General features: G+C 40.1%; 1 protein-coding gene across 4 annotated transcripts in view; it reads left to right on the forward strand.

The window, feature by feature from the left end:
• Positions 1–11211, forward strand: part of Pds5b (PDS5 cohesin associated factor B) — a 128195-nt gene extending 116984 nt beyond the window's left edge. For 2 of the 4 annotated variants that reach the window (XM_029533530.1, XM_029533528.1), the window contains 4 exons: positions 3257–3696; positions 3797–3904; positions 6212–6350; positions 8342–11211. In XM_029533530.1, the coding sequence (XP_029389390.1) occupies positions 3257–3696; positions 3797–3904; positions 6212–6350; positions 8342–8377 (723 nt within the window). In that variant the 3' untranslated portion in view covers positions 8378–11211. Of the gene's footprint in view, positions 1–3256; positions 3697–3793; positions 3905–6211; positions 6351–8341 lie in introns of all 4 variants that reach the window. The other 2 variants (XM_029533527.1, XM_029533529.1) reach the window with 1 other exon arrangement.
• Positions 11212–15354: the final 4143 nt, after the last annotated feature.

Consider the following 15354-nt stretch of genomic DNA (forward strand, 5'->3'; position numbering starts at 1 on the left):
CTCATGCACTCTTGAAAAGGATTTACACAAGAAGCATTAAAAATTGATAACTAGGGCTGGAGAAATGGCTCAGTGGTTAACAGCACTGACTACTTTTCTGTAGGTCCTGAGTTCAAATCCCAGCAACTACATGGTGGCTCACAACCATCTGTAATGCGACCCTCTTCTGGTGTGTCTGAAGACAGCTACAGTGTACTTAGATATAATAATAAATAAATCTTAGAAAAAAATTGATAGGGGCTGGCGAGATGGCTCAGCAAGTAACAGCACTGACTGCTCTTCTGAGGGTCCCGAGTTCAAATCCCAGCAACCACATGGTGGCTCAAAACCACCTGTAATGAGATCTGGTGCATTTGAAGACAGCTACAATGTACTTATGTATAATAATGAATAAATCTTTAAAAAAAAAAGAAAAAGAAAAAATTGATAACAAAAAAATGTAGGATCAAGAATAGAAAGGAGTTCTATTGCTAGGTTTTTTGAAGAGAATCTTTAAGATAGTAAAAATATTTATATTTTTTAGTTCTACTTAAGAAAATCCTTTATTGTTATAATCATACTTAAAGTTGGAATAATTGACAAGTTCATGATGTTCTTTTTGTAGCACAAATGAAAGGGGTGTTATAAGTTTGAGGATAGGCTTGCTTTATAGTAAGTTCAAGGCTAGCCTGAATGCTATACACAGGGAGGCTGTTGTCAAGAAAAAACTCAACAACAACAACAAGCCCAAACAAATAAAGCCTAGGGGTGTAGTTTGCTTATCCAAGTTTGATCTTCAGGACCAAAGAGGGAAAGAAGGACAATGATACTGTGGCGTCTGTGTAGGGCATGTGCTCATGCGTATAGCTTGTCTCTCTGGTGATTTGGCTACATCTGGTGGACTCTGTTTTTGACAGTAATCTCTGTGATTCTGAGAGACAAGCTGGGTACACAGTCTTCACAGAATCCAAGGAAGTAGCAGAGAGCACTTGTGTAGGAAATCTTAAAACCAAGAGCTTCTTCTGTGAGAAAGAAAAGGTTGAACTGGTGATAGTTTTCTTCCGAATAAACATGTAGTCAAATTTTAGTGATTTTTATTTTATTTTATTTTATTTTATTTTATTTGTTCCAATGTGGAAAGATAAATAGACATTAAAACAGGACAGTATAACTAGAATCAGTAAACAAGACAAAGGACTGTTTAGCTGTGGGCAGTGAGGTAGTATATGGCTCCTGCAATCCCCAGAGACTCTTTCTTAGGGTGAGAAACGAGTCTATAATCTTAGCAAATTAAGTTTCTGAAAGAAGAAAAAGAAGAGAAACAGGACCTCTGCCCTGAGGACTCCTCCTTCGTGACTCACCTCTACCACATTATCCCCCAAAGGCCTTATCTCCAAATAGCACCACCTTGGGATATGAGGGCTTCAACACATGAAGGGCACAAATTTAGACCATACCAAAAACGATAATAAAGGTTGAATATATTTAAAAGAGTAGGTTTCTCAGAAAATGACCTAGACAAAAGAAATAATGCCAAGAACACAGTTGTTCACAGATAGAAAGTGCCATTGCCTCCCTCCCGCCCTCCCTCCCTCCCTCCCTCCCTCCAATTTTACTTTTATTTTTGAATCAGTCTCAAGTCTCAGTCAGCCTCCGATGCTTCCCCTGTGCACGTTGGCATCATTGCTGAGCCTTACCATGCCTGATTTTATGCAGTGTGCATTGTAGTGTGTACTTTCCCAACTCAGTTATTTCACCAACCCACAAGTTAGTTTTTTGTTGTTTTTTTTTTTTTTAAATAAAATGTATCTACATAGATAGATAGATAGATAGACAGACAGACAGACAGATATGTAGATACCTGTTGCATATGGGTGTTTTACGTGTATATCCATTACGTATATCTAGTGCCCACAGAGACTGGAATAGGGCATTGGATCCCCCTGGAACTGGAGTCACAGATGATTGTGAGCCACCAAGTGGGTGCTGGGAATTGAACCCTGGTTCTCTGGGAACGTCTTAACCACAAAGTTGTCTTTCCAGCCCTGCTTTCTGTTGAAATTTTTAAGGATATAAAACTGCACAGACTTTGGAAATTAAGTTTACTTCTTAGATATTCATACACATTCTCATTCTTGGGTGTCTGGATAATCTCCATTTGTTCATTTATATACACAGTCTCTGAATATAAAGTAAGATTTTATTTTAAAATTGAAAACACTGTTTTTTTCCTTGTTTGCTTTTTCCCCCCCTGTTTGCTTTTTATTCTGTTTTGTTTTAAATCTGGAAAAGGCCATCTCCAATTGAGAGATGTTTCTGGATTTTTAGTGTCGGATGAATGTGTTGAAAGTTTTGTATCTCATAATCTCCATTTAGAAAATAAAACTAATTCTTTATGATGATGTCACAAACATGTACAGCACATTGCTACTCTGTGGTCTAATTAGATCCAGATGAATAGACACTGGGAATGGGTGCTTGAGTGTCACCTGTACCTGGCACTGAGTGTGAGGGGCTCACCTTCACTGAGAGACAGCATATAGTAACGTACCAATGTGAGAGGGTTCCCTTCAAAGCTCTCTATCCTAAGTTTAATAATGAAGACTTATCAGTTGTTCGCCAGTGGATGGCCCCATACCTGAGAGTATATAGGTAGCGCAAACTAGAGTCTGGGTTATTTGATTTAAGGAGGTGTGTGCAAGAAGTTGAACAGATAGGGGAATAGGAGTGGATCTTAGAGGAGCTGGGGGTGGTGAGTGTGATCAAAGTACATTGTGTCACGATCTCAGAGAACTAATAAAAATAGGGGGTTTTGTTTGTTTTATAAATTAAATTCCACTCTTATTCCAAGGAACTTTTAAAATCAAATTGTAGTGAGTAGCCTGCTTAAGTGGCCCGTGTTTGTCATCCCAGCTACTCTGAACTGTTACTGTGGGAGGGAAGCTTGATGCCAGCCTGGGCAGCATCATGAGGCCTTCTTCATTCTACAAATCAAATCAAATCAAGTAGTAAATAGCTGTGTTTGCACTATAGTTCAGAGCTGTACATTTAGATACATATTTGTGACAATAGTGTGTCACAGGTTTTTAGGAGTTGCCAGTGTTCAGAGTGCTAACAGGTTTTTGTGTGTGTATGTGTGTGCGTTTGCCATGCTGGAGTTTGAACCCAGGGCCTTGCACATGCTAGGCAAGGGCTTTGCCACTGAACCGTACCCTGAGCCCTAACAATTTGATTTTTCAAAATTTAATTTTAAAAATTGTGATCCTCCTTTCTCCAGTCTGAGTTGGAGAAGCCTAGAAGTCGGAAAAAAGCACCTGTCACAGACCCTGAAGAGAAATTAGGTATGGATGACCTGACTAAGTTGGTACAGGAACAGAAACCTAAAGGCAGTCAGCGAGGCCGGAAAAGAGGCCGTACAGCTTCAGACTCAGATGAGCAGCAGTGGCCTGAGGAGAAGAGGCACAAAGAGGAGCTCTTGGAAAATGAGGATGAGCAGAACAGCCCACCAAAAAAGGGCAAAAGAGGCAGGCCACCAAAACCTCTTGGTGGGGGGACATCGAAGGAAGAGCCCACGATGAAAACATCCAAGAAAGGAAACAAGAAGAAACCTGCTGCTCCTGTAGTAGACGACGACGAAGAAGAAGAGAGACAGATTGGCGCCCCGGAGCATAAGTCAAGAAGCAAACAGCACCGCATATCCAAGAGGGCGCAGCAGAGGTGAGTGTGCGCAGTGCTGAGGGACTCCGTGTGGTAAATGTGCTTACCATAGTGTGAGTCATAACTTGATGCTATCCACATTTGGGTCTCCCCAAAGCAGAGCGGAATCTCCTGAAACGAGTGCAGTTGAATCCACACAGTCCACACCACAGAAAGGACGAGGAAGACCATCAAAAGCGCCATCACCATCACAACCCCCCAAAAAAATGTAAGTTGTAAATAATACTAAATTTCAAACCAATTTCAAACTATTTTGAAAACTTTATACGTTTATAAGCGTATTTATTGCTGTATTTAAATTCCAAATATCTTGTCCAAATATTATTCAAATATTTGGTAAGACATTTTTATAAACTTATCTAGGGGAATTAATAGCCCAATTGATATTTCTACATTTTTTATAGGTCTAGAGAAGTCTTTATGAATGAATGCCAAATAGTTACATAGTCTTATGGTATACAAACATGCCAATTTCCAGTATCACTAGGCATCAGCCAGGCTTCCTCATTGCTGCAGGCTACAATTCCTCTTAATCATTCGTTCCCCAGTCAGCTCTTTGACACTTGCATCTTTGTGTACTTTTGGATACTTACACAGATGCGTTCATGAGAGGGAGAGTGTTGAGTTTGTCCAAAGTCATAACCACAGTTGAATGCCAGAACTGTCAGCTACACCCCAGGCTGGGCTGTCTTCTGTCATAAACGCAGGGCCAGGATACCATGTCCTGTACTCAGAAGTGTCAGCTCTTCCTAGACGTGCTCACTGTGTAGCTGGACCCAGCACTTGACTTTTAAAATGTTACTGAAGAGTTGGCACCACCAAATTTGGAGATTATTGTTGGATACCTTTAAAATCAAACATAATTATACCATTTTGGCAATGACTCTACCAAGACCTGGTATTACACTTGTCTTTATTTAGTTTCCAGCACATCTCAGCTAAATACTTGGGTATTATAGAGTTTTTCCTGTTCCTGTGTGTTCCATAGGAAAAGTTGCCTGAATGTCACCTAGTGCTTCATGCCTTCCTCCATATAATTTTTCTATAACATTAGAAGTACAGGTAAGTACATTATTATGATAGCTTCCTAACTGTGTTAGAATCCAACAGGCAAAATCACTGTTTCTTAAGTAATAGTCAGTAGCCTGACATTGATTTTATAGCAGTTAAATAACAGAATTTTAAATATCTCAACTTTGTAACTTTTTCTTAATATCTAGGCACCATAAACCTGAGGGCTTAAATGGTTATGATTTTTCCCTCAGGTTTCATCAGTCTTTCCACAAACCTTCAGAACCTAAGTATATTTTTTTCAGTATAGAAGTACACTTTTTATTTTATCTTGTCAGATGGTCTTTCACTTTCAAGACAGTTTTTTTCCAGAGCTGGAATAATAACATGTTATAATTTGTCTGCTTTTTGTGTTCTAACTATAATATATTTGAAAAACATTATCATCCATATAGTTTCATATGGTGGCACATAACAGACATAGTTCTGATTCTCACGAGACTTGCTCTCCAGTGGGCAGACAGTCAGTAAGTAGTAACTTACAAATATGAAACTATACCTCAGGTATGTGTCCTGAAATTATGTTGGGCATTTTAAGATGATATAGTGGAAGGAAGTTGGGGTTTTTTTCTTTTTGGAATGTGACAGTGAAACTAATAGAGTTAAGATCAGATGGGTCACTGGGTAAGGACACTTACTGCCAAGCCTGACGGCCTGAGTTCAGTCCCCAGTACCCACATGGTAGCAGGAAAGAACCAGTTTCCTCGGGTGTCCTTTGACTTGCACAGGTTGTCTGAGGTACATGTGTGTTCACACACAGTATATAAATACAGAACAAATAGAGAGGAGGGAGAGAATGCTATGGGTGACGTTTCTGAAGTGGGAAAATTTTGGTAAATCCAAGGAACTGGAAAAGGCAAAAAGGTTTACTAGATTGTAACTGTCAGGAGCAGACGGGTGGGCCAGGACCATCTGAAGGGATTTACAAGTTTATTCTTGGTTCAGTGCAGGGGTTTATATGGGGGTGATACCATCTGTTCTGTTTTCAAAGAATCACTCTAAAGAGAAAGGCAAGCTATAGGAGTGAATGGTGGTAGCAGTGTCAGGGAGGATGGGTACGTTCATGTTCTGGGTTCAGGTTTCTCCTTGCACGGTCTGAGATAGTGTGACGGAACTGCACTGTGCTCTACTCAGAGCATGCGCGCCTCGAGCCTCATAGTGAAGACTGTGATGAAGAGGGAAGGTGAGGTAGATGCTGGCTTCAGGTTGTTGTGAAATCCTTTATAGTGATAGTCTTGGTGACACCTTTTTTCCTTTTCTAGAAAGTTTGTAAGATTCTAAGAGAAATGCTTATGGGTCAAAATGAAAATATATTTCTTATCTCATGACATAATTCAGAATAAAAATGTCAAAAATTCATAAATGATTTAAGACATTTCTTCCAGTGAATTAATACAGGACTTACTATTGGGATTCTCATTTTATTTTGTGTGTTTTGCTTTAGCCGTGTAGGACGCTCCAAACAGGTAGCCACTAAAGAAAACGATTCAAGTGAAGAAATGGATGTTCTTCAGGTCAGCTCTCCTGTCAGTGACGACACTACACAGGAAGGAGCAGAAGAGGAAGACATTTCTGTGGGAAATGTATGTCCTTGTAGAAGTGTCATGTATGTGTAAAAATTAAGCCAGTAAATATTTAGTCAGCTCCATTTAACACTTGCTGTTGTCTGTAATTCTGGATATTTATGCCTTTGTTGATTAGTTTGTCATGTTATTTTACTTACCAGCTAGGATAATGGAGAAAGAACTTTGAGGAGAGCTTGAATTTGAGAAAGATGGGCATTGTAAAGCCTAGAGAACCTGTCCACTGAATGCTGAGGAGTCCAAACAGTTTTGTGTTGCCAAGCTAGGCACTTGGGTCCTTGAAGTGTGGACTTGTATTGAAAGCCACACTGAGTAGTAGTGCGTCTGAAGTCAGATCAGCTCTGGGGTTGAGGTGTGCACTGGCGTGGTATGGCTGGCACTGGTGCTGCTTTTACAGAAGTAGGAGTTGGTTCTTTCCAGAGACTTCCTTCTTTTTTTTTTTTTTTTGGATTTTCGAGACAGGGTTTCTCTGTGTAGCCCTGACTGTCCTGGAACTCACTCTGTAGACCATGGTGGCCTCGAACTCAGAAATCCGCCTGCCTTTGCCTTCCAAGTGCTGGAATTAAAGGCTTGCGCCACCACGCCTGGCTGAGACTTCCTTCTTTTAAATAGCAAATGATATTGCTAGTTCTCACAGACGTCATTTATTTATTTACATCCCAAATGTTGCCCCTCCTCCTGATCCCCTACTGTTGCAGTAAATCTCTCCAACCCAAATATGCCCCACCAATGAAAACACAATTAATATGAATACACGCTGTGTGCCTAGATTGGGCAGATCTACCACTACACTACCATCTTTCCCATCTGTGAGACCCCTTAGAACTCTAGGCCATATGCTTCTGCTCCACTTTTCTTCTTTTTCCTCCTCTGCATCCTCTCCCTCTTCCATTTTCTCCTTCTCTCCCCACCTTCTGCTCCACCTTCCCTTTTATCTGCCCAGTCATCAGCTCTCCTTTATTTTACAAATCAAGGTGGGAAGCAGGTTTACTAGAAACACCTGAGTGCTGACTCATTCCTTCTTTGAAGCCCCTCCCAGGAGAAGGGGGATATCAAATATAATTAGCCCCAAGGCTATCCACAGCACCCTACCCCTACTTATTAGGGAAAAATTAACACAAGTAAGAGCTGTGTTCCTAATGCATAAGTGCTAAAATTTTAGATCAGCTCAGTCAATTCTTTTCATTTTGGAAACTTGAGTTCTTTGGTCGGTTTCCAGAGTTGGACTCTGGGCCAATTCTATTTCATGTGTTGAGTGGTTCTGTCCCCAGGACTTGTTTAGATGAGTCTCAACTAACTCATCTCAAAGGCGGTCTGCTTTGTTTCTTCAGACTTTGAGGAAGGTACTTGGGACCTAAGACTGCATCGTACGTGGGATGGAGAGCAGCTTCACTCAGGCAAACCCTGCTCCTTCCCTCCCTTCTGCTGACTTACACTGAGTCAGAGTTTTAAGCTTCCTGTAGGCCTTGCTCGTATATGGCTTATGTTTGACCGCAGGGTCTCCCTGACTTCTGTCCTAAAATGTCCCAGGCCCAGAGTCAAGGGTTTCCTCTGCCACAGAAAGGACAAAGGAAGACGACAGCTCTGAGAGTGGAAATAATCTGTGGCCTGGAAAAGGCTGCTTATGGGCTTGTCCAGATGTAGACACCATAGAGCCCTTAATATCTGAAGATAGGAAGAAGAGGAGAACAGTTTTAGGAAAAGAAATTCAGAAATGTGTGAGAATAAAGATTGTTTTAAAAATGATGGTTGGTGCCAGGTGGTGGTGGCACACGCCTTCAATCCCAGCATAGAGGCAGAGGCAGGTGGATTTCTGAGTTCAAGGCCAGCCTGGTCTACAGAGTGAGTTCCAGGACAGCCAGGGCTATACAGAGAAGCCCTGTCTCGACACCCCCCCCCAAAAAAAAAAAAAAAAAAAAAAAAAAGATGGTTGGTTCTTACTCTAAATGTGGATGTGCTCACATTGGTCATTTGTTGACTTTTCTCTTCAGGTACGACGGCGAAGCTCCAAACGAGAGAGACGATGAACACGTTATTAACTTCCATTGTGAAAGCTTTGGGGGGAAAAAAACATTTTTTTTTGTCTAAGTATGAGGCTAAATAAAGCCTTGGATGCACAAACCAGAACTGCCAAAGTGTGGACAGTTGGACTTTGGATGACCATGGGTTTGTGGTCACACGTATCAGCCATTCATACAGTGATAACACTGACTCCAGAGTCTTGTGAAAGTGTCCTATGTGATGGCTGTGTAGACACAGACTAAGGAAGACACGTGTAAATAATCCCACCCCCCATTTCTGACTTCTAAAGTGCTTGTATAGCTTTTATCTGCGGCTTTAAACTGACAGGACCCAGCTGCTTACCGGATCTGTTCATTTGAAAAGCATTTGCTAGGGTGGATCTTAAGCAGTACATAGTCTGTCAGTGTTTGTATTTGAATTCTCTGCAATTTTACTGTGAAAATTTGTTTTCAACAATTGGTGTCATTTTCTCAATGTCACTGTTTGTTGGAGTTAAATGGTCTCTTCCTGCCCCTCTTTGTAGCTCATCTATGTTTACTCCAGGGCACCGTCGTCTTCTGAGGTGCTTAAGCATCTGCCAGCACACTAGAGCATGCCTCTGTCCGGGGCACCGCACGCATTGTGAGATAGTCCTGAGCTTATCTGATGACTTCACACCTCAGTATTGGTCCCAGAATTCTCTGGCCTTTCATGGCAACAAAAATTTTAAGAAAGAGATTTAAAATATTTTAATTTTAAAGAGTGTGTTATAAAATAATGTACTAAATTCTTTATTCCATTCTATCATCTTTTTTTCAGTTTATATTAATCTACTGTATCAATAAAATTCTGTAATTTGAATGGGCTTTTAATAGTCTAGAATGTTATTGTGTATAGATATTACTTCTTGAACATTATGTTCAGAAATGCAAATTATTACACTATAATATAAAATCTGATATATACACGTTAGGAAAGTTCTCATTCTCCATAGCCATGTAAAATTAATCAGAAACAAAAAATTTTATTGATGCAGTGTATCTTTATAAATCTGTTCTTGAAAGCCAAGTGTTTTGTATTTTATAGTAAGTTGCATGTTTATGAAAAATTGCTGATCATGAGATGTGCTTTTCTGTAAATTCATACTTAGCCATAGTATATGATAGATGACCCCTTAACATAGTTTTTCATCAAGAGTTTATAATTGTACTTTATTTTGGAGCCAAAAAAAAATTGTTTGGGGGGGTGGTGCTGGGTGGCAGTGATTATCTAGTTTGGGCTGAGACTTGAGGTGGCACATTCACAAACACTGAGAGAGTCCCACTCCATCCAGAACAGGAAGGATGGAAATTTGCCTGGGTTTAATCTAGAGGTCTGCAAAGTCTAGAAATGGATTATTAAGGGAGTGCCCTTTACATAGCGCGGGAACCAGAATGTATTGGTCGCTACCTTACGCTCACCTGAATTAACTTTAGATTTACGGGTGCAGGGTTGTTTTTGCACAGTTGTTAACAATAGAAAAGAAAATGACATTTTGAGTTACCAAGTTATTATATCAAGTAACATAGCAGATTCATATAGTACCAATTATGTTTCCAAAATTGGATGTAATAAATTGGGATGCTATAAAGAAGTGACTATTTTAGAAATGACATCGTGCTATTTTCTAGTATGTATCACAAATGATGTGATTATTTTTCTTTTTAATATTTCCTCATGTTTATGAAACACTTTATTTTTAAAAAGATGTTTAATTGTGTCTTAATCCTTCAGTGTTTAACTTTCTTCATTTGTAACAGTGTTGGCACCAGTGGTGATGGGAGGCCTCTGCCTGTCAGGACAGCTAATGCTGGATTATGATACTTTGAATTTTAAATGTTTCATTAGCTCACCTCTCCAAACAATGATGTTTCAGTTTCAACAGTACAGAAGCATGTTTTTAAACTTATGGCATAAATAATAAAAGGATAGCATTGTATTTTTGTCATCAACTAAACTTCATTGGAAATATTTATGGAAATATAGTTTAAGACCATTTTATAAAACATAAAAAATTATTATGGAGGATTTTTATTTGCATGATCATAGTTCACCAGATTTCATTGCACATTAATGCTGTGCATCAGTTCATGACAAACATGATCACTGTACATTTTGTGTCCAGTGCCAATGAGTCTGTAATTTTACAACCCGCCTGTTCACTTTTTGGGAGGATTATAATGTAAAATTTTCATTTTTGTGTAGAAATAGGTGCAATAATGATCAAAGTTTTTATGTCCTGAGTCTCCATCTTGGGGGCTTATTTTTATGTTTAAACTTAACACTTCCTGTACTAACATTTGGAGAGCCACATACTTTAAAATAAAGCTAAGTATGTATACAACATTAATTGCTACAGTTGTTAGTACACTGCAGTGGTCAGTCTGACATTGAGGACCTGTAACAAGCTCATTGTAACAAGCCTACTGTGGGAGGCATCTGTAACAAGCTCATTGTAACAAGCCTACTGTGGGAGGCATCTGGTGACTCTCAGGTAAGCCTTGCTTACTGCAGTGCCCACTAAGCTCTTTCAGTGATCGCTACTCTGTGTGTAAATTAGAAATGTGCTGTAAAACTTGTTCTAGACATTAAAGTTTAAATGACTTTCTACATCTTCTTACAGCTTGCAAGTTTGACTTTTAAAAGTTCCTTTTGCGTACTGAAAGAATATCAGGGATTTAATGATTTGTTTAACTTAGGCATAACCCTTACCACATAGTATTATGTTATTAATGAACAGTTGGTTCTAGATGACCAGTTTTCAGACACAGTTTTGGATTTTCTGTGAACTTAAATAAATATAGAAGCTCATGTAATTATATTTTTATGTGACTCAATCTATATTTACTAGAGAATGTCATGTTTTGTGATTTTTTTTTTTAAATTTTTTAGTCTGGAAACTAGAGTTTCCCAGTGACATTTTTCTAAACTTCATGTTTAAACTTTTCATGCAAAATCTTGCCTTGAGAAAATTTACTAGCGACAAGGTAAAGAATTACATAACTGAAAAAAAAAAAAAAAGAATGTAAGATTTGAAACTCCGAACAAAAACAACAACAAAAAAGATTTGAAACTCCGGACTAGCAGATATGTTACTAGGAAGTTGTATTTTCTCAGTAAACACTATGAACCCATTGCGTGCCAGGCACTCAGTTTTAATTCAGAAAGAAGTTTGATCAAGACAGACTAATCCCCTGCCTTTGTGGTATTTACGTTGCTTTGGAAGTAAGTGAATTAATAAAAGAAAAGTTGTGGGAAATGCTATAAATGGCCTGGAAACGGTGACTTGGGATGAACCTCCTACATAGATAGAAAGTAGTCCAGTTATTCAGAAGTGAGCTCTAGAACTGCCGTGTGTTGGTGACTGTGGTATCTCACTGTAGGGCGTCTTAGTCATATGAGAGTGCTCTGTGTTGCCTGGGTCTGAGACAGCTGCTCACAGCTGCGTTAACTGCTGTTTGTCGTTGTTTCTTGTGTTTGCATCCTTATGTTTAATGTCTCTATGGGGCTTGTTGGTGTGGAGACCTGTCCTTTATCTAATTGATCCTCTAAAGAGGATAGATCCTTTTGATTAGTTGTAAACTGTTAGTTAATTCTTGTTTCTCCTCCATCTGGCCTTTATTTTATTAGACCTTTTACCTCTGTTTGCTTGTTTTATTTAATCTCTTCTAGAAGTTTTTTTTTTTTTTTAGTTTACACTTGGTTGTGTTCTTTGATGGTTTCCCTGCAGGTTACAGTGAACATTTGACTTCCTGTAGGCTGGTATACTGGTGCATTTACCACCTTCAGCACAAATGGGACGTTCTAACAGCTCAACTGTGTGCTACTACCTCGTACGATAGCCAATTACATAAATACATATGTACATACACATGTGTGTATTTTTTTTTCATATGTATGTATTTGATGGTCATAATTTCAATAGCATTGTTGCTCACTGTTCTTTCATGGTTATCTGCATTTTCTCTTTGCTGCCTGCACCTTGTCTCAGTTTACGTTCCTTCGGCATAAAGAGCATTTAAGACTGACTTACTGTGTCAGTCTGCTGGCTGTTCCATTGTCTTCTGGCTTTTACCTTTCCTATGGAGAAGTCAGCTGAGAATGCCTTTACTCTTTGTAGATAAACCTGGATGTGTAGAAACTGTGACTCCTATTTAAGTCCCTGTGCTGTCAGTCTTCAGTCCTGGTGAGTGATCCCGATTATCTCTTGAGTCTTTGTTTTTTTTCACTAATGCAGAGTCTCTTTTAATTCAGAGTTACCGTTTCTTGGCTTCAGGCTGACGTCATAGTGACTCTGTCCCACCTCAGCTTTGTTCTCAGTGTCTAGCCTGCCATGAGTACACCGATTCCATCTGCTCCTGGTGCCTGTAGGTGTAAGTCCATCATCTCTAGATACTGTGTTCTATAGTATTTTCATCCATGTTTGTTCCCGTCTAGCCATGGTTTCCTCCAAATTAAGTGTTGGCGGCAGCATCCAAAGCCTGTGTCAAGTCACTACTCGCTAGGATAGAGAGAAAGGGTACAAACTCAAAAAAGATGCTCTTTGCCTAAAGAGGAGAGCCACTAAAAGTTGTTTGATTAAAAGTGAAGGAGCCTCAGGTTTGTCATGGCATACGTTACACTCTGCATATATCATTGCATCATGCCATCCTCCTTATAGCTGCATATAGTGGTTAGACAAATAACTCTTAGTTATGTGAAGGAGCAGATCAATAATCAATCATTATATTCTAGACTTAGTTGTAAAGTGGTGAGAGAAGGCTTGATTGCGTTTGCTTTTCTTCAGAGCCATGTTCTTGCTCCACTATGTCAGATACTAACAAACAAGCATTAGTTGACTAGGTAAGTCTCTCATAGTGACAGTATGATTCTCAAGTGATGTCGGAAACCTTTTGTTGGATAGGCTACTACCAGTTTGCCTACATGGTTTCCCATGATACTACAATTGTTAACTGTGGGAAACATTTTTTTCAAGTAAAGAAATCAGTACTTGAGTTGAGCCCAGTGGTCACCCGGTAGATACAATCTGAGGTCATAATCTTGACCAGTTCTGTAAACTCGGATTAGATTAATGCAACTTCCTTGAACCATGCTGCTTGTGTAGGACGTCAGACTTCTTAGGAGGTGGAAGAACAGAGCTTATGCTGCTTTAGCTATATTCATTGTGTTTTCAGCTCACCCTGCCCCATGGATGCACACATACAGCCTCTATAAAAACCATGGGAATACCATGAGCACCCGGCAGTGCATGGTGTATTGGTTCTTTTTTTTGTTACTTTAACAATATCTAACAAAAGCAATGTAAGACAGAGTTTATTTTGGATGTAAACGTCTACCTACGCTGGAGTGAAGAAGTTAGGGAAGCAGGCATCTTCATGGATGGTAAAGGAAATGTTGAGGCTCCTTCCCTCTTCAGAGATACCATAATGGGACAGGAAGCAGGCTGGGCAATTGATTTTCAAGGCCCTTCGGGCCCCCCCAGAGAGCCAGACCCCCTAACTAGGCCTCACCTCCTGAAGGTCACTGCTTCCCAAAACCACACAAACAGCTGGGGGCCAGATATTCAAACATGAGTCTCTGGCCCACTATACCCAAACCACAACTTACTACCTCTGCCTGCTTAGGTTTATGGTCCTCTTATAATACAAAAAGTGTACAATTTAACTTCCGAAGTCCCCACAGTCTTACAGTTCCAATGTTGACCAAAAGTTCAGAGTCTCTTCTGAGAATCAGAAGACTGAGTCCTTCCTTAGGAAATGAAAATCCAAGTCAGTGTGCATGCAGCACATGAGGGGCAGAATAAGGCAGCATTCCAAAAAGGAGACATGGGACAACAAGAAATAGTTAGACCAGAGCAAGACCAAGATACAGCAGATCAAATACTAAACTCTACAGTTCCTTGTCCCCATATCAGGTGGGAGCATTGCGTGTGCTCTTACAGGCTGTGGTAGCTCCACACACTTGTCCTTTCTTGGGTCATCTCACTTGAGGCCCGTTGTTTTCCTCTGAATGCTTTTGTTGGGCTCTCCACTGTAACTGAGACTTCTCTAGACCCCATGACTTCCTTGCCAAGAATCACATCCTTCCACATGATGCCTGCCCTCAGTGGTTTCATAAGACATTGGCCCAAGCTTCCACAGCCTCTTCACTCATTCTTTTGTTGTTGTTGTTGTTTGTTTGTTTTTGTTTTTTCGAGACAGGGTTTCTCTGTGTAGTCCTGGCTGTCCTGGAACTCACTTTGTAGACCAGGCTGGCCTCGAACTCAGAAATCCGCCTGCCTCTGCCTCCCGAGTGCTGGGATTAAAGGCATGTGCCACTACACCCAGCCTCTTCACTCATTCTTAACCTACACACTGCCATGTAGACATAACACCAAGTTCTGCTCCTTCAAATGTAGCCTAGTTCCTTTCTGTGCACTTGCCTAGCTAGCTAATCATAGGCAGTTTCCCAATAGGGAAGGCTGGAGCCTTTGATGGATGGGGCCTTTACCAGTGCACAGTGGGCCGTTTCTCTTTAATGGCATTACTTTGTTTGTTTGTTTTTTTCTTTAAAGATTTATTTATTTATTATATGTAAGTACACTGTAGCTGTCTTCAGACACTCCAGAAGAGGGAGTCAGAGCTTGTTAAGGATGGTTGTGAGCCACCATGTTGTTGGGATTTGAACTCTGCACCTTTGGAAGAGCAGTCGGGTGCTCTTACCTGCTGAGCCATCTCACTAGCCCTAATGGCATTAGTTACAGCTCCATTGTTAAGTGTCTGTCTCATCTACCTTAACAGTGGCTGTAAACCTTTCCCTTGCAAATTACAGTTTTTCTATCTTTGTGTTCTCACTGGAGTTCATAAGAATAATGATCAGTAACCACACCGTAAGCTGGCTGTTACTCTCTTAGAATTTCTTCTGCCAAACAGCTCAGTCTATGGTTTCTAATGGACTAATTCTAGTGGAATGCAGCCAGATACTT

The sequence above is a fragment of the Mus pahari genome, chromosome 23 (assembly GCF_900095145.1).
Source record: "Mus pahari chromosome 23, PAHARI_EIJ_v1.1, whole genome shotgun sequence".
Classification (NCBI taxonomy): domain Eukaryota; kingdom Metazoa; phylum Chordata; class Mammalia; order Rodentia; family Muridae; genus Mus; species Mus pahari.